The sequence below is a fragment of the Anolis sagrei genome, chromosome 9 (assembly GCF_037176765.1).
Source record: "Anolis sagrei isolate rAnoSag1 chromosome 9, rAnoSag1.mat, whole genome shotgun sequence".
Taxonomy (NCBI): domain Eukaryota; kingdom Metazoa; phylum Chordata; class Lepidosauria; order Squamata; family Dactyloidae; genus Anolis; species Anolis sagrei.
The window spans coordinates 26,043,246-26,061,098 of NC_090029.1; the positions used below are offsets into that span (position 1 = coordinate 26,043,246).

Consider the following 17,853-nt stretch of genomic DNA (forward strand, 5'->3'; position numbering starts at 1 on the left):
AGCCCGAAAAAAACCTACAACAACCCATTCACACTTGTCTCCAACAGACAAGAGTTCTTTCTCCCACCCTGGACATCATTCCACCAATATATATAACCTCATTTTCCTAATTTCCAAGAGACCTCACAACCTATGAGGATGCCTGTTATAGATGTGAGCGAAACGTCAGGAGATAATTCTTCTGGAACATGTACAGACAGCCCGGAAAACTCACAACAACCCAGCGATTCTGGCAATTGAAAGCCTTCGACAAAATAAAAAATGAAGCCAAAAATAACAATGTTTTTGGAGTAGAACAACTATTCTCAAAGTAACGAGCACAAAATGAAACAGGAAATAATATTTTCAAACCAGGAACAGGATTTGTTCCCCCCAAAGTTTGCGACCTATAGTGTGATAGGGCAGTGTAGGTCCAGCCTGGGTTTTGTCCCTTCTCCTTCCATTCGTGGGAAGAAGCTCTGCTCTCAGGTCTCTTCTAAGAGCGGTCCCGCCTCCTCCTCTTTTGATTGACAAGTCCATGTGCACCCGGGTATAAATAGCAGGGTCAGGCCTCTCAAGGGGGGCATTGATTGACAGCCAACGCTTCACAGTGCCTGTGTCTCTTTCTCTCTCAGCCCGGAGCCGCCTGAGCAAGACCCCTGAAGCCTTAGGATGATGATGGGCTCCCGGCGGAGGCCCTTGGGCCGTTCCTTCTCCGGCAATGGGCCTGGACCCGGCGGGGGAAGCAGTGATGGTGAGGACATCCAGTCGGGCCCGCTCCGTGAACAGCGCCCTGACCGCCGCAGCTACTTGCTCAGCGTCAGGCCAGAGAACAGGTAGGCACATATGTGGAAGGAGGAACTCCTCTTGCCCAAGAGAGAGGCCCTTGCCTTTTACCTCAGGCCTGGGCCAATTTGGGCCCTCGAAGTGTTTTGGTCCAAAACACTTCGAGGGTCCAAGTTGGTCTAGGCCTTGTCTAGATCCATGGAAACCATGCTAACCCTCTATTCTGCCTTGGTCACACCACACCTGGAATCACACTGTGTCCAATTCTGGGCACCGCAATTGAAGGGAGATGTCGACAAGCTGGAATGTGTCCATAGGAGGGTGACTCAAAGGATCAAGGGTCTGGAGAACAAGCCCTATGAGGAGCGGCTTAAACAGTTGGGCATGTTTAGCCTGCAGAAGAGAAGGCTGATAGGAGACATGTATAAATATGCGAGGGGTGGTCATAGGGAGGAGGGAGCAAGCTTGTTTTCTGCTAATCTGGAGACTAGGACGTGGAACAAATGGCTCTAAACTATGGGAATGTTCCACCTGAACATTAGGAAGAACTTCTAGACTGTGAAAGCTGTTCAGCCATCTGTCAGGAGTGCTTTGAAAGTGATTTTTCTGCTTCTTGGCAGAATGAGAATGGACTAGATGGCCCACAATGTCTCTTCCAACTCTAGGATTCTACGATTCCCTCCTCTAATCCATCTTCCTCCTTTCCCTCTTATTCCTTCTATTTTCTCTTCTTCTTCCTTCTCCTGAATCCTCTTAAACAGAGGCTGGATGGCCATCTGTTAGGGAACTTTTTCTACATGGTAGAAGGGGGTGGACTAGAAGGCATATGTGGTTTCTTTCAACTATTATTCTATGATTCTATCATTTCTCCCTTTCTTCTTCTTTCTGTTTTCCACTTCATCTCCTCTTCCCAATTCTTCCTCTTACCCTTCCTCTTCTCTTTGTTCTTTTCCCCCTTCCTGCTCCTTTTATTCTCCTCTTCCTCCTCTTCTCCCTCTCCTCCATATTCCTCAACCCCTTCTTCTTCCTTCTACTTCCTCCTCTTCCTCCTTCTCTTCTCTTTCTGTTATTCCTCCCCTCTTTTTCTTTCTGTTCCTTCTCTTCATCTCCTCCTCCTCTTCAACTCTTGTTCCCTCCTATTCTCTAATTCTTCCTCTAATCCTTCCTCTTCTCTTTGTTCTCCCCCCTTCCTGCTCCTTTTATTCTCCTCTCCTCCTCTTCTCCCTCCCCTCCATATTCCTCATCCCCTTCTTCCTTCTACTTCCTCCTCTTTTTCTCTTCTCTTTTTCTATTATTCCTCCTCTTCATCTCTTGTTCCCTCCTATCTTCCAATTCTTCCTCTTATCCTTCCTCTTTGTTCTTCCCCCTTCCTGCTCCTTTTATTCTCCTCTCCTCCTCCCTCCCCTCCATATTCCTCATCCCCATCTTCTTCCTTCTCTTTAGCCTCTTCTTCCTTTCTCCTCTTCTCTTTCTATTCCTCCTCCCATCCTTTTCCCTTCTGTTCTTCCTCCTTTCCTCCCCTCCTTCTCCTTGTCTACCTCCTCCTGTTTCCTCCTATCCTCCTTCTCTCTGTTCTTTCGCCTCTTCCTCTTCTCCCTCCATCTTCTTGCTCTTTCTCTTCTTCTTGAACGTTATATTCTTTGGATACGTATTCAGAATGTTGTCTGTATGACATTAATATGTTTTTAAGCTACTTTGGATAATAATAATAATAATAATAATAATAATAATAATAGGATACACAGCAAAATCAGTACACAGCAAAGAAGATCACTTTGCTGGCTGTTGTATTGGATCACACATCGGACACTTCCCAAGTGTCTAGTACTGTGTGATGTATCGGCAAATAATGCGTGCAGGTCTGATTAGGGTGGCCTTTTGCAGCTGACAGATGGCAATTTTGTCAGTGCTGATTGTTTTTAAGTGCAGGTCAGAGTCTTTAGGCAATGCACCCAGTATGCCGTTCAACACCTTTACTAGCTTGTGTCAGCGTCTGTGTATTATTATTATTATTATTATTATTATTATTATTATTATACCCATTCCTTCTTGTCTCTTCCTCCTCCTCCTTTCTTCTTCCTCTTATTTGTTTTCTTTCTCTGTTCTTCCTCCTTCTCCCTCTTCCTCCTCTTTTCCTTCTCTTTCCTCCTCCCTGATGTTATAGAACAAGTGAAATAGTGCCGCATTATTTCAGTGAATGACTTGCTAAACAACTTTTTATTATGTCATTAAATTGTATGCTAGTTTAATTGTTTTGATCATTGTAGCAAGTTTCAATATTAGCTTTTGGTATCTTTTTCAGTGTCTAAACCAGGCATGGGCAAACTTGGGCCCTCCGGGTGTTTTGGACTTCAACTCCCACAATTTCTAACAGCCTACCAGCTGTTAGAAATTGTGGGAGTTGAAGTCCAAAACACCCGGAGGGCCCAAGTTTGCCCATGCCTTGCCTAGCATTTGAAAGTTGTTATGCCTTGGATACTGAGACAAAACTGTGTCAAGCTGAGACTTGTCTTGGCAGATGCAGGAGGCAAAGATCGATGTTCTAGTTGTTTCAGCTGCCTTTCAGTCGTCAAAACGTTGGGTCAGAAGTGAGGGCACCAAGTTACTTCTTTTGCACCACAGATCCCAGAATCCCCCCTCTCTCACCAAAGTATTGGTTCATTAAGTTTGTAGTTAATATATTTGTATGTAACTGATGTGAGTAACTTGTCATCGTTCTCCGAAGGCCTTTCTATGTAGTCAATGACACGCCGTATTGTGTTGACACGTTGACCATAATTTGGGACAGTGGTTCCCAACCTTTGATCCTCCAGGTGTTTTGGACTTCAACTACCAGAAATCCCAGCCAGTTTACCAGCTGTTAGGAACTGTGCGAGCTGAATTCCAAAACACTTGGAGGACCAAAGGGTGGTAACCACTGTTATAAAATCTGGACTAAACCCCAGAGTAAATTCCCCACTCCATCAACATGGTAGCCAATCGTTGACCCTGTCAAGGGATGTTACTTGCAGAAAATAAAATAACTTTGTACATATACCTGGCATTTCAGTCTCTGCTTTCATGCTTTCTTCCCCTTTCTTTCCTTTCCTCATACCTTTTCTCTTGTTCTTTCTTTTCTTTCCTTCCCTCTTTTTCTTTCATCCCCCTTCCCTCCATCTTTTCCTTCTCTTTTCCTTTTTTTCTCTTTTTTTCCTTTCTTTCCTTTTCTTTTCTTTCCTTCCCTCCTTTGTCTTTCATCCTCCTTCCCTCCATCTCTTCTCTTCTCCTTGCTTTTCTTTCTTTACCCCCTTTTTCTTTCATCTTCCTTCCCTCCATCTCTTCCTTCTCTTTTCCTTGCTTTTCTTTCCTTCCCTCCTTTTTCTTTCATCCCCTTTCCTCCATCTCTTCCTTCTCTTTTCCTTCCCACCTTTTTCTTTCATCCTCCTTCCCTCTATCTCTTCCTTCTCTGTTCCTTCCCTCTTTTTTCTTTTGTCCTCCTTCCCTCCATCTTTTCTCTTTTACCTTCCCTCCTTTTCCTTTCGTCCTCCTTCCCTCCCTCTCTTCCTTCTCTTGTCCTTGTTTTCCGTTCCTTCCCTCCTTTCTCTTTTGTCTTCCCTCCCTCTGTCTCTTCCTTGGAAAGGAAGGAGGAAGGGAGAAAGAGGGAAGGAAAGGAAGGAGTAAGGAAAGAGAAAGGAAGGATGAAAGGATGGAAGGGAAGGAGAAAGAAGAGTGGGAAGGAAGAAGGAAAGAAAAAGAGAATGAAGGAAGGATAGAATGGTGAGAGATAGAAGGGCCGGAGAAATGAGACCAAGGGGCCGCGTCCGGGCCTAGATTTGTCCATACCTGATCTATATTGTAGAATTGGTGTGGTTTGGCACCCACTTGAACTGTCGTGGCTCAATGCAGTGAAATTATGGGAGTTGTAGTTTGTAATTTGACGGCACGCTACAACAGAATGACATAGAAGCGTTACAGCTGGAACTCATTAGAAAGCTGTTCCCAGGGTTCAGTACTATGTGGATCAACGGTCTGATTCAGAGTTTGAAAGGCATTCCCATTTGGGGCTTTAGGTTCCAGAATTTCCCCTCTGGTAACAGTCTGATTCATTTCCAGGCAAGGCTTGTATTGCTCAAAAGTGGAATAGCGGCTGCGTCAAACCATGCGTCGAGATGCTTGTCCAGTTGTAGCTTTGTAGTCACACGATTCCCATGTGGTTGGCAGGCTTCTGAGGCATGCGACCCTCGGGTTTGAATCCTGCTCCTTCAAATGTTATTGAAAAGAGCGAGAATGCTGCAAAACAATTTCCCTTGTGACCATTTGGGGTCGTAAGACTCTGAACACCCTTCACTATCATAGCCAGTGATTAGGGGAGTCATAGTCTAAATCAGGCATGGGCAAATTTGGGCCCTCCAGGTGTTTTGGACTTCAACTCCCACAATTCCTAACAGCCTCAAGCCCTTTCCTTTCCCCCCTCAACCGCTTAAGCCTGAGGCTGTTAGGAATTGTGGGAGTTGAAGTCCAAAACACCTGGAGGGCCCAAATTTGCCCATGCCTTGTCTAAATGCATCAGAGTTCAAACCCACTGGGTTGGAGGCTGGGTTTGCAGGCTCACATCATGCACCACCATCTTAGACTGTTTTCTGATATGCTGATACTTCTTTGTTTGGAGGAAAGGCGTTTGTAATGCAGATTAATACTTTGGACAGTGTGTTTTTTATAGGGTTTTTTTTAAAATGCTCATTGCAAACCGATTGACTAAGATCCACTTTAAGCCTGACCACATGTGATGGGCAATACTCCAGATTTGAGGGGTTATTGCTCTTGCATCATCTTTCTGGCTCACGGCTTCTTCCAAAGGCTCCTTATGGGGTTTCTGCCTAGTTGCTTTGCAGGAGGAAGAGCTTTCATGGCAATAAGGGGTAGAATCATTGCTGTCTGACAATGCCCTTAGTGCAAGGTAATGGAATCCTACCAGAGAAGGCGAAAGCCCTATTACAACTATGAATCCCATGATTCCATAGCATTGGGCCATGGCAGTTAAAGTGAGATCAAACAGCATTCGTTCTATGTGTTGTTGAAGGTTTTCATGGCCGGAATCAATGGATTGCTGTGAGTTTTCCGGGCTGTATGGCCATGGTCCAGAAGCATTCTCTCCTGACATTTCACCCACACCTACAGCAGGCATCCTCAGAGGTTGAGGGGGTTCTGTTGAAAGCTAAATGAGGTTTATATATCTGGAATGTCCAGGTCGAAGATAGAACTCTTGTCTGCTTCAGGTATTAATTAATTAATTAGCCAAATTTATATACTGCCTCTCTCAACCCGAAGGTGACTCGGGGCGGTTTACAATCGGCAAACAATGCTACCAATATACATAAAATATGGTTAATACCTGTGAATGTTGCAATTGGCCACCTTAATTAGCATTTAGTGGTCTACAGCAGGGGTCCTCAAACTAAGGCCCGAGGGCTGGATATGGCCCTCCAAGGTCATTTACCCGGCCCTTGCTCAGGGTCAACCTAAGTGTGAAAAGACTTGAAAGCACACAACAACAACGACAACAACAATCCTATCTCATCAGCCAAAAACAGGCCCACACTTCCCACTGAAATGCTAGTAAGTTTATATTTGTTAAAATTGTTCTTCATTTTAATTACTATATTGTTTTTAAGTGTTTTTTGCACCACAAATAAGATATGTGCAGTGTACATAGGAATTCATTTATGTTTTTTTCAAATTATAATCTGGCCCTCCCAACAGTTTGAGGGACTGTGACCTGGCCCTCTGTTTAAAAAGTTTGAAGACCCCTGGTCTACAGATTCAAGGCCAGGCTGCTTCCTGCCTGGCGGAATCCTTTGTTGGGAGGCATTAGCTGGCCCTGATAGATTCTTGTCTGGAGTTCCCCTGTTTTTGAGTCTTGTTCTTTATTTACTGTTCTGATTTTAGATTAATTCTATCATCTTCAGGCGTGGGCAAACTTTTGGACTTCAACTCCCATAATTCCTAACAGCCACTAGACTGTTAGGGATTATGGGAATTGACGTCAAAAGAACTGGAGGGCCGAAGTTTGTCCATGCCTATATTTAGGTGTACCCATAGTATTGTATTCTTTTCTGAAAATATCGAAATGGAGAAGATGGGAATATGTTGTTGGACTGCAACTCCTATCAGCCCAAAAAAAGTATTGCCATAGTGAAAAATGCTAAAAGTTGTCATAGTAATAATAATAATAATAATAATAATAATAATTTATACCAAAGGGGACTCAAGGCGGCTAACATGAGGCCAAGCCCAAAGGTACAATTCAGCAAAGTAAAATACATAATGCAGACAACAAAAATTACATCAAAATAAAATACATAAAATAGTAAAATCAACATCAAGTGGGTTGTGTTCTTTTCCCAACTCTTTCCCAGGTTAAAGGACAGATGTGTTTACTAAGAAAGCATGGCACAGAGTGTGTCTTCCAAGAGGAACACGACATGTGTCGAAAGGGAGGATCGATGGTGTTTCCTCCAGAGCTTTGTTGTTGCGTGCCTTGAGGTCATTTCAGATTAATGGTGACGCTGTCACTGGGTTGCGGACATCACGTTTGGAGAAGACCAAGTCAGACTGTGATAATTGAGTGGGTTTCCTGCAGAACATCCTCTGTGTTGTATTGTTTTTATGTGCCCTCAAAGTAACTTATGGTTACTATGGTAGGGTTCTCTTGGCAGGTTTAACTCGAGAGACAGTTTGCTGTTGCAGAGAGGGTCGGTTGGATATTTGATGGTACAAGAATTTGGACTCAGGTCTCCTCAAATTGGCTCTTAAAGCATTACATTATGATGCTTTGCCTTTTGTGGAAATAGGAGTGGATGAACTGGGCAAGAGTTACTCTCTTGGGCAGGATCTACACTTCCCTATATTCCAGGATCTGATCTGCTTTGAACTGGATTATAGGAGTCTGCACTGCCAGATAATCTGGGATAAGCAGATAATCTGTCAATCAGATACTGGGATATTGCAGTGTAGATCCAGCCTTTGACTACAGGTGCATCTTAGACCCCATCTACACTGCTGTATAAAATCCAGATTATCTGCTTTGAACTGGACTATATGGCAGTGTATATAATCCAGTTCAAAGCAGATAATGTGGATTATCTGTTTGATAAACTAAATTATATGGTAGTGTGGAATCCCCAGTGGCACAGTGGGTTAAACCACTGAGCTGTTGAACTTGCTGACCAAAAGGTAGACGGTTTTTATCAGGGGAGCTCCCACTGTTAGCCTCAGCTTTTGTTTGAAAACATGCAAAATGTGAGTAGGTCAATAGGTACCATTCCAGTGGGAAGATAATGGTGCTCCATGTAGTCTTGCCAGTCACATGACCTTGGAGGTGTCTATGGACAACGCTGACTCTTCGGCTTAGAAATGGAGATGAGCACCAACTCCGAGTCGGACACCAGTAGACTTAATGTCAAGGGGAAACCTTTACCTTTTGATAGTGTAGAAGGGGGGCTAAGATGTAGAATCAACATTTGACACCACTTGAATGACTGACGCTATGGTATGCTGGGAATTGTAGTTTTATAAGGTCTTTTGCCCTCACTGCCAAAGAGTGCTGGTGCCTCCTCAATCCATAACTCTCCATGATTCAATAGCTTTGAGCCACTGTAGTTAAAGGGTGTTGAACTGCATTAATTCCACAGCGTGGATGCATCCTGCAGCTCCCAAAAGGGAGCTGGTAGTTGTAGTCCTCAAATGTAAGTTTCTCCAAACTCATTCTAGGTTGACTTTCCAACAATGGCAGAACTGGGCATTGTCTAGAAAGCGCTCTCAAATGTGGCTGTTAGAGGAAGAGACGGGATGGGCTGGCTAAGGAAGAGTCTGTGTCTTTTGGTCTATTTGTGGCACTGTTTTCCGGAATGCGGTGCATGTCCAGGCACAGAGCCGTACTACCAGAGAGTGCAGGGAGAGTTCTCCGGTTTCCCGGAGAGGCATGTTGACACCTCGGGGTTGACTGACGATGGGGCTCACATGCCCTGGACGGCTGCGGTAACTCCAAGAGAGAGCTTTCTTGTGTGTTAATCCCACTCCCGTAATGCCAAGGGGAGGATGCACAACACCTGTGGGTCCATCTATAGAAGACGCAGTTCCAGGGTTGTCCTTGTTGCCTGCAAAGTAATGGTATCTGTGAGGCTTGTTTGATCCAAAAAAAATTGGTTCAAATCTCGTTTTGGATGTAGGGGGCGCTGGTGGTTCAATTCGGAAGTCAATTCCAATTTTCACAGAAAACAAATGTTCAAAACTTTTCAAAACTTCAGAGACTTCTGAATTCTTCCTTAATGGTTTGAAAGTGTTATTTCCTGTTTCATTGGGTAGTCTTTACTTTGAAAGTAGTTGTTTTATCCCAGAAAGGAGGGGGGAAGCAAAGGGAGGAAATCCATCCAGTCTGGTTTAAAATGCTTCCCAGGCTTGAGACCAGAAGCGGGGAAAAGCTGAATCATTTCCGACTCACTTACTGCTTCGTAACAGAAATGGCAGAAAAGGGTTCGGAAGGGCAAAGGGACTTCCGATTTCCTTAAAAACTTTGAAATGGCTTCAAAAAGCAAATCTTTCCAAATTTATTCCGAATTATGAAAATTCCAACCGAACCTACCCATGCCTAGTATCTATCTGACTTGGGATCTACATTCAGTCTGGAACCAAAACACCTCGAGTTATATACATCTAGGAAACAGAGGCAAAAAACAAGATAACATATGCACCACAGGGCTGCCTCTGTCCCCAATTGCACAATATACAAATGTTGATGCCTCTTTGCTTTCAACAGGTGGGGTCATCATGTTTGGAAATGCTAGGGTTTGTTGGGCAAGTGGGCTTATTAACAAAAAACCCTCCTCATAAATGCAGTGTAACTTCTTAACGGCAGCGTGACCCAGCACCAATAGCCCAAAGTAATAAAAAGAACAAAAACATACAGACCAATGTTATATCTTCCTTAGGAGGCTTTTCTTTATAGCAAAATAATATGGTTGCACTATTTGCAAAAACAAGGTTTCCGTTATACAAATAAAGTTCAACTTTCACACTGGAGTTTCACACACAAGACCTTCTCATACTGAGGCCTACCTCACACACTGAGGCATTTTCTCACACTGAGGCCTTGTCATACTGAGGTCTACTAAAACTGAGACCTACCTCACACTGAGGCCTTCTCACATTGAGGACTCTCTCAGACTGACACCTCTCTCACACTGAAGCCTACTAACACTGAGGCTTTCTCATACTGAGGGCTCGCTCACTGAGGCTGAGACTCTCTGAACTACAGGCAAACCTGCTTATATCAAACTATAGCTTTTGTTGAGTCATTGCATCCATTTAACCCTTTCAGTGTTTGACTCACAATTTTTAATTTTTCCAACAGGGTTTGTGGGACTACAAATCCCAGACTCGCCCATTGGCCATTATAGAATTATGGAGGTGGAAGAGACCCCAAGGGCTATCCCAAGCACGAGCAAACTTTGGCTGTCCATCCACGTGTTTTGGTCTTCAACTCCCACAATTCCATATGTTTTGGTCTTTAACTCCCACAATTCCAGGCCTGAGGCTGTTAGGAATTGTGGGAGTTGAAGTCCAAAACACCTGGAGGGGAGGGTCCAAGTTTGCCCATCCCTGGGCTATCCAGTCCAGTCTTCTGCCAGGCAGGAAAGCACATTCAAACCTCCCCCAATGATGGCAACCGACCTCTGTTTGAAAACCTCTACTTCAACTACTTCACTACTCTGTTAGGTTCTTTATGTTCATTGTTGCACAATTCTGACTAATTCAGAGTACAGTGCCATCCATGCCAGCTGTATACCTGCTATTGCAATATGGTCATTTCCCTCTGTTTCAGGTGATGCTTTTCCAAGGATTGTGGCCCTCAGGATCCCTTCTCCCTCCCATCCCTCTCTCCCCCTTTTCTCTCTGTATTTCTCCAGTGTTCTTAACTGGCATTTTCATTCACAGCCTCTGGTTACAGTTTAAAACATCTTTCGCTTCTACTGACCGGCTATGAAAAGGCAGCTGAGTTATATTAATAGAACCTCTGACCTGTGTGGGAGAACTCATTTAATACATCCTAATCGCTGTCATTTAATCACTTTTGTTGCATTATTTAAATATATACATTAAAAAATCTAATTTTTTTGTTTGCTGTCTCTGCTTAGCTTACCCATCAACCGATTATCTCCCTCCAGCACTGGAAGGTAAATCATGTATATTAGTATTGTTTGACTGTACATCACGGGGGGTCCAGATGTCTGTCCAACTCACCTGTCGTTGAAGGGTACTAACTGCACTTACCTTGCTGCTGTGACATTGCATGCCTATGCTTACATTTTATTGGGGAGGGGGAAGAGTAGATTGTTTTGGGCTATAACTCCCAGAGTTCCTCAACAGGGGATGCTGGGAGTTGTGATCCTCTGTGAAGAGATGCTACCTGTCTTGCCACTGTTTGCACACTTCTAGCTCAATGTAGAACAGTGGTTCCCAACTTTTTTTTTAACCAGGGACCACTTTGACCAGGGTGTTGTATTCCAGGGCAGGAGCAACTCTGTACTTACCCACTGCACTCCAGGGCAGTATATATCAGTAAAGCAGTTTACTGAAGATATATATATATATATATATATATGAAAATAAAAATAAAAATGTAATGTTCATTTGTTGGATTAACGTAACTCAAAAACCACTGGGCGAATTGCCGCCAAATTTGGCCACAAGACACCTACTAACCCAATGACATTTGATTTTGTCATTTGGGAGTTTTAGTTGCTGGGATTTATAATTCACCTACAATCATAGAGCATTCTGAACTCCACCAGTGATGGAATTGAACCAAACTTGGCACACAGAACTCCCATGACCAGCAGAAAACGTTAGAAGGGTTTGGTGGGCATTGACCTTGAGTTTGGGAGTTGTAGTTCAGCTACATCCAGAGAGCACTCTGGACTCAAACAATGATGGATCTGGACCAAACTTGGCATGAATATTCCATATGCTCAAATATGAACACAGATGGAATTTGGTGGAAATAGACCTTGACATTTGGGAGTTGTAGTTACTGGGATTTATAATTCACCTACAATCAAAGAGCATTCTGAACCCCACCAGCGACAGAATTGGGGCGAACTTCCCAAACAGAACCCCTATACTTAAGGCCATCCAGTCCATCTCCCTTCACTGGGGCAAGAAAATGTAATCAATGCCCAAAGAGCGATCCAATCATATATATATGGAGGACAATAATATGTTGCATGTTCCAGAGTAGGCAAACCAGACACTCTCCACATCAACACTGACAGCGAAACAGCAAGAAATACTGTTTACCCACAACCATAAAGGAATTACATAGATTAGAAACCAACACTTTCTAATTACTTTTTTTTCCAGATCACCAGACTGGACCACAGCAACGCATGGCAGGGGACCGCTTATATATATATGTGTGTGTGTGTGTGTGTGTGTGTATACACACATACACAGAGTCCCCTGCCATGCGTTGCTGTGGCCCAGCAAAAATAGTAGAAAATATCAAAGTCCAGAAGTATGTAATAGTCCATAGAATCCAAGGTACAAAAATCGAATTAAAAAAAAACAAACAGGAATACAAAAGAATCAGGATACAACAAGGCAGCATAAAATCCACAACACAGAACTCAAGAACAATCTTTTAAACTTGGAAGCATGAAACTTGAACATTGAAGACAGTAGAACTAGAATTCCCTTGACAAACTTGGCAAGGGCTCAGCTCAAAAAGTTGCTTACAATCCAATGTTGACCAGGCTGCTGAAAAATCCCTCTGGTCTCTCTAATAATGCCATAAAATCAGGCCATTTGCCCTGACAAGCAGATAGCGGATTTTTCTCCTTTTTCTCTAATAAGCATTGTGACCTTTGCCGAATCTGGGAAGCAGCCCATAGTTTGAGAACACTAAGTTTTCTATCTATCAGCTCATTAACCTCTCCACCTGGCAGTTCATCCTATCAGCCAGGTCTGACAATCCGTCAATTTCACCCAGTGAGACCGGCATCGACTTTCCAGGGTCCGAGGCCAGGATCTTTGCAATACCCTGCTACCTGATCCATTCGGATGGAGATGCCAAGGCTTAAAATTAGGACCTTTTATACATAACGCACATGTTTGTTTCGATGAGTTTCCTTTGATGCTGCGCTGCCTTTTTCTTGGGCTTCTTGCGGATCAGAACTTGGGGAAGTTACTCGTTTGGATCCTATCTCCCAGAATATAACTGCTTTGGAATACAAATACTAGAAGTTACAGCAGACATGGGCAAACTTTGGCCCTCCAGGTGTTTTTGACTCCAACTCCCACGTTTCCTAACAGCCCAAGTTGGAGGGCCAAAGTTTGCCCATGCCTGAGTTAGAGTAATTGCATTTGCCAAGATGTGACCCACCTGGGAGGTTTTGAATCAAGCCCATTGAACAAAAATGAACTTTAGCAGTCTGTGTTACCTCCCATGATGGATCTATCACTGTTTGCCCTCCATTCATGTCAGTCTGTGTGTGTGTATGTGTTCCCTTTATTTGTGTTTTTCTTATTTTGATTAATGTAATGTATTTATTTATTTACTGCATTTATATACCGCTTTTCTCCCCCTGAGGGGACTCAAAGCAGTTTCCAACATAATAATGGCAAAATTCAATGCTGTACATACATTTGAAAACCAAAACATAATAGTTAGACAATAACATCTAGCTATAAATTAAAGCAAAGCTGGGTTGCAGCTAAACATAAAAAAACAAGATTATGGCAACAAGAATGATTGACTACTGGGAATTAGAGGGAGAAAACGTGGAGGCAACGACAGGGTTTGTATTTCTAGGTGCAAAGATTACTGCAGACGCAGACTGTGGCCAGGAAATCAGGAGGCGCTTACTTCTTGGGAGGAGAGCAATGTCCAATGTCGATAAAATAGTGAAGAGTAGAGACATCCCACTGACAACGAAGATCCGCATAGTGAAAGCAATGGTATTCCCCGTAGTCACCTACAGATGTGAGACCTGGACCTTAGGGAAGGCTGAGCGAAGGAAGAGAGATGCTTTTGAACTTTGGTGCTGGAGGAAAGTTCTGAGAGTGCCTTGGACCGCCAGAAGATCCAACCAGTCCATTCTTCAAGAAATAAAGCCCGACTGCTCATTGGAAGGAAGGATAGTAGAGGCCAAGATGAAGTACTTTGGCCACATCATGAGGAGACAGGAAAGTTTAGAAAAGATAATGATGCTGGGGAAAATGGAAGGAAAAAGGAAGGGGGGCTGACCAAGGGCAAGATGGATGGATGGCATCCTTGAAGTGACAGGCTTGACTCTGAAGGAGCATGGAGAGGTGACGGCCAACAGGGAGCTCTGGCGTGGGCTGGTCCCTGAGGTCATGAAGAGTCGGAAACGACTGAACGAATGAACAACAAACAACAGCAATAAATTAAAAACCTAACCATATTAAAACATAAACCAAAAATAACATTAAACATCAAACATAAAGTTAAAATATCAATAATACAAAAATATTTGGATTAAAACCTGTACAGAAGTGTTTATAATAATATGCTTATAACTGTATTTATGTTTGCATCGGTTGCCCTAAGGCTGGAGCGGCCTAGCTGTGAGAGATGCGTTACCATGGAAACGAGGCAGAAGAGGAGGTGGGAGGAGCTTAGAGAGTGAAGGTTCTGAAAAGTGACAGTTAGAGTGAGTCAGGCGGGAGACTCAGAGAGAGCAGCAGAGTCAAGGGGGAAGACTCTGAGAGAGCAGCAGAGTCAGGCGGGAGACTCGGAGAGAGCAGCAGAGTCAGGTTTTAGACTCTGAGGAGTGAAGAAGTGAAGAGTCAGGGTTTAGTGTTCGTGAATAGTAGAGATTTCTTCAGCTAGGAAGCTGAAGGGGAAAACCTGGTTAGTTGCTTTAGTTAGAAAGAACTAACAGAGGCTTGATAAGATCGTTAGTCGGAAAAAGACTGGAGATCTGTAGTTTGATCAAGGATAGATCAAACAGAGAGACTATTCACTGCAGGGAACACTGGTTAATAAAGTGCTTCACCACAGCAAGAGTTCATAAGTTGTAACATCGAAAGTCTGAATTGTATCGCAACCAAGTTACATGTAACCATCAAGTATTTGCCAAGCTTAACATCTTCATACTGCAACCATACGCTTTGTTTAAAAATAAACTTGTTCTCTTTGGTTTTTAAAACTGCCTCATCTCCATTAATTCTACGTTCGGTGCACCCACTCTACCAAAATTACCTCACAACACAAACAGAGCCTTTAATACCAGAGCCTTTTACAAATCAGTGGTTCCTCTCTCCTAAACCTAGGCGCTTCCTCACTAATTGGTAGCGTCTCTTTACAATTTGGTGGCACCTTCATTACCATTGGCGGAAGGTCTTTTCACAAACCCATCTGTTAAACAATGAAATTTAAAAACAGTTATTAAAATCACACCATCCAAATGAACGTAATCCTGCAAAGACACAAATATAGAGACATTTCACAAAATATACACACCCCCACAGTACAAATACGCACTTAACTAACACAAAGAAGGCTTTTGTGGCCAGAAACTTTGGATTGCTGAGAATCATTAAACAACCCGAAAAATTCACAGCAACCACACAAAGATGTTATCTTTTTGCACTGAATCCTGTAACATAACAATAGGTATATACGTTTTTGCACATTTGACCTTGAGCAATATCTTTGATCCAGATCATATCTAGTCTTATTTATATCCTGCTTATGTTTTGTGGATTTGTAGTGCTGTATCCATTCACGTTTGACTTATTCCTTATTTTGGCGCATTGGCAGCCAGCTATTTCATGATCCCATTTCTCTGCTCCTCTCTCCATCCTCAGCAAAATAGTTAGGCAGAAGATATGGATTAGAAGGAAAAAGAGAGGGCCGAAACAAAAGAGAACGGAATGTATTCAAAGCGCTATTTCAGACACCCTTCTCTAGACCATTTTCTTCATATCCACCATACTGTGCATTCCAAATCATATGGGAATCTGATATCGGGGGAAGAATTTGCTTCCCTGAGACTGCGGGCTTATCTTTTCCTCTTAAAGCGAATATTTAGCTCTCAGGCTTGCAATTGCAGACACAAACATGATTCACATTCCTAGCTGCTGGCATCAGCTTTCTAAGGGCCTTGGGTTTTTTCAAGTGTAGTGGTCTGCATTGCCATCATCATCAGACAAAGCTCTCCTGACGGTTTTGTCCCACAGACTCCTTGTTAACTTGCATCTGTTTCTAGAATCCCTGCAGCGTATCTTCATTAAAAATGAACATGCAGTAAGCACTTGTGTGCATTTTGGTTAGACACATACTTTTCGTACAGAAGGGGCTTGGCTTCCTTAAAGCTCAGAAGTATGCATTTCAGATTTTAATTCCGAGGTAAGGAGATGATACAACAGGCTTTATTTTGCAAAACAAAGAAATGTGGGCAGCATGAAAAAAGAAGGAAGTGCCACCACGCGACACAGCTTGGTTGCTTTTATAGAATTTCCAAGGACATTTCACACCTTGACATTTTGCACCTCCCAAAATTATTTTTCCCAGGCTCTCTTCCTTTCCATTCCCCTTTCATCCTCCCATGCTACCTTTGATTAGATGTATTGTCGAAGGCTTTCATAGCCGGACTTACTGGGTTGTTGTAGGTAGGTTTTTCAGGCTATATGGCCATGTTCTAGAGCAGGGGTCCTGAAACTTTTTAAACAGAGGGCCAGGTCACAATCTTTCAAACTGTTGGTGGGCCGGATTATAATTTGAAAAAAAAATGAATGAATTCCTTTGCACACTACATGTATTTTATTTGTAGTGCAAAAAACACTTAAAAACAATACAACAATTAAAATGAAGAACACTTTTAACAAATATAAACTTATTAGTATTTCAATGGGAAGTGTGGGCCTGCTTTCGGCTGATGAGATAGAATTGTTGTTGTTGTTGGATGCTTTCAAGTCGTTTCAGATTTAGGTTGACCCTGAGCGAGGGCCGGGTAAATGACCTTGGAGGGCTGTATTTGGCCCTCGGGCCTTAGTTTGAGGACCTCTGCTCTAGAGGCATTCTCTCCTGACGTTTCGCCTGCATCTATGGCAAGCATCCTCAAAGGTAGTGAGGTCCTCACAGGAGAGAATGCCTCTAGAACATGACCATATAGCCCAAAAAAACCTGTAACAACACTTTGATTAGATGCTTATCAAAACAGTTCAGAAAAGCACAACTTCCCAATTACAATCATTCAGTATATCAATATACCATCTTGACTTTTCCCCTTCCTTTAGGCATCTATTTTTGTCCAATCGACCAGACACTATTTTGTTTGAACTGTCTACTTCTAAACCTGCTTTTTTGGGTTTATTGTCTTGTGAGTTCCTTGGCTTGACTTTTCAGACCTTCAATTGATGTTGTCATACACCAGAGCAGGAACATCTCTGACCTTAAATACCACACCAGCTTGGTAAAATCAGCAAGCAGTTTATTGAAAAATATAAGTAGGCAAAGCAGTAAAATTAGCAAAAACAGTAAAGTTCCAAAACAAAGGAAAGTCCATGAGCTTCAAGGCAAAACAAGATAAATAGGTATAAAAATCCATGAAATAGACACAAGAATCTGTGAAACAAGGCAGCATGAAACATCCAATAGACAAATCAGGAGCTTGGCAAAAGCTTGGTACATGAAACTAAGAACACATGAAAGCAAGACTGTCATGAAATTCCAATGTTGACCCAAATGAGGCAACTTCTCCCCATGAATCAATATAAAGAGACACAACTCAAGAGAGATATTGAGAAGCTGGAATGTGTCCAGAGGAGGGCGATTAAAATGATCAAGGGTCTGGAGAACAAGCCCTATGAGGAGCAGCTTAAGGAGCTGGGTGTGTTTAGCCTGAAGAAGAAAAGGCTGAGAGGAGATATGATAGCCATGTATAAATATGTGAGAGGAAGCCACAGGGAGGAGGGAGCAAGCTTGTTTTCTGCTTCCTTGGAGACTAGGATGTGGAACAATGGCTTCAAACTACAAGAGAGGAGATTCCATCTGAACATGAGGAAGAATGTCCTGACTGTGAGAGC

At 43.0% G+C, this 17,853-nt stretch overlaps 1 protein-coding gene across 2 annotated transcripts in view; it reads left to right on the forward strand.

The window, feature by feature from the left end:
• The first annotated feature begins 542 nt into the window (after window positions 1–542).
• Window positions 543–17,853, forward strand: part of ALPK3 (alpha kinase 3) — a 66,102-nt gene continuing 48,791 nt past the window's right edge. Inside the window, exons 1-2 of one of the 2 annotated variants that reach the window (XM_060755911.2) lie at window positions 543–815; window positions 10,938–10,976. In XM_060755911.2, coding sequence (XP_060611894.2) covers window positions 652–815; window positions 10,938–10,976 — 203 coding nt within the window. In that variant the 5' untranslated portion in view covers window positions 543–651. The remainder of the gene's footprint in view (window positions 816–10,937; window positions 10,977–17,853) is intronic. The other variant, XM_067471393.1, reaches the window with a different exon arrangement.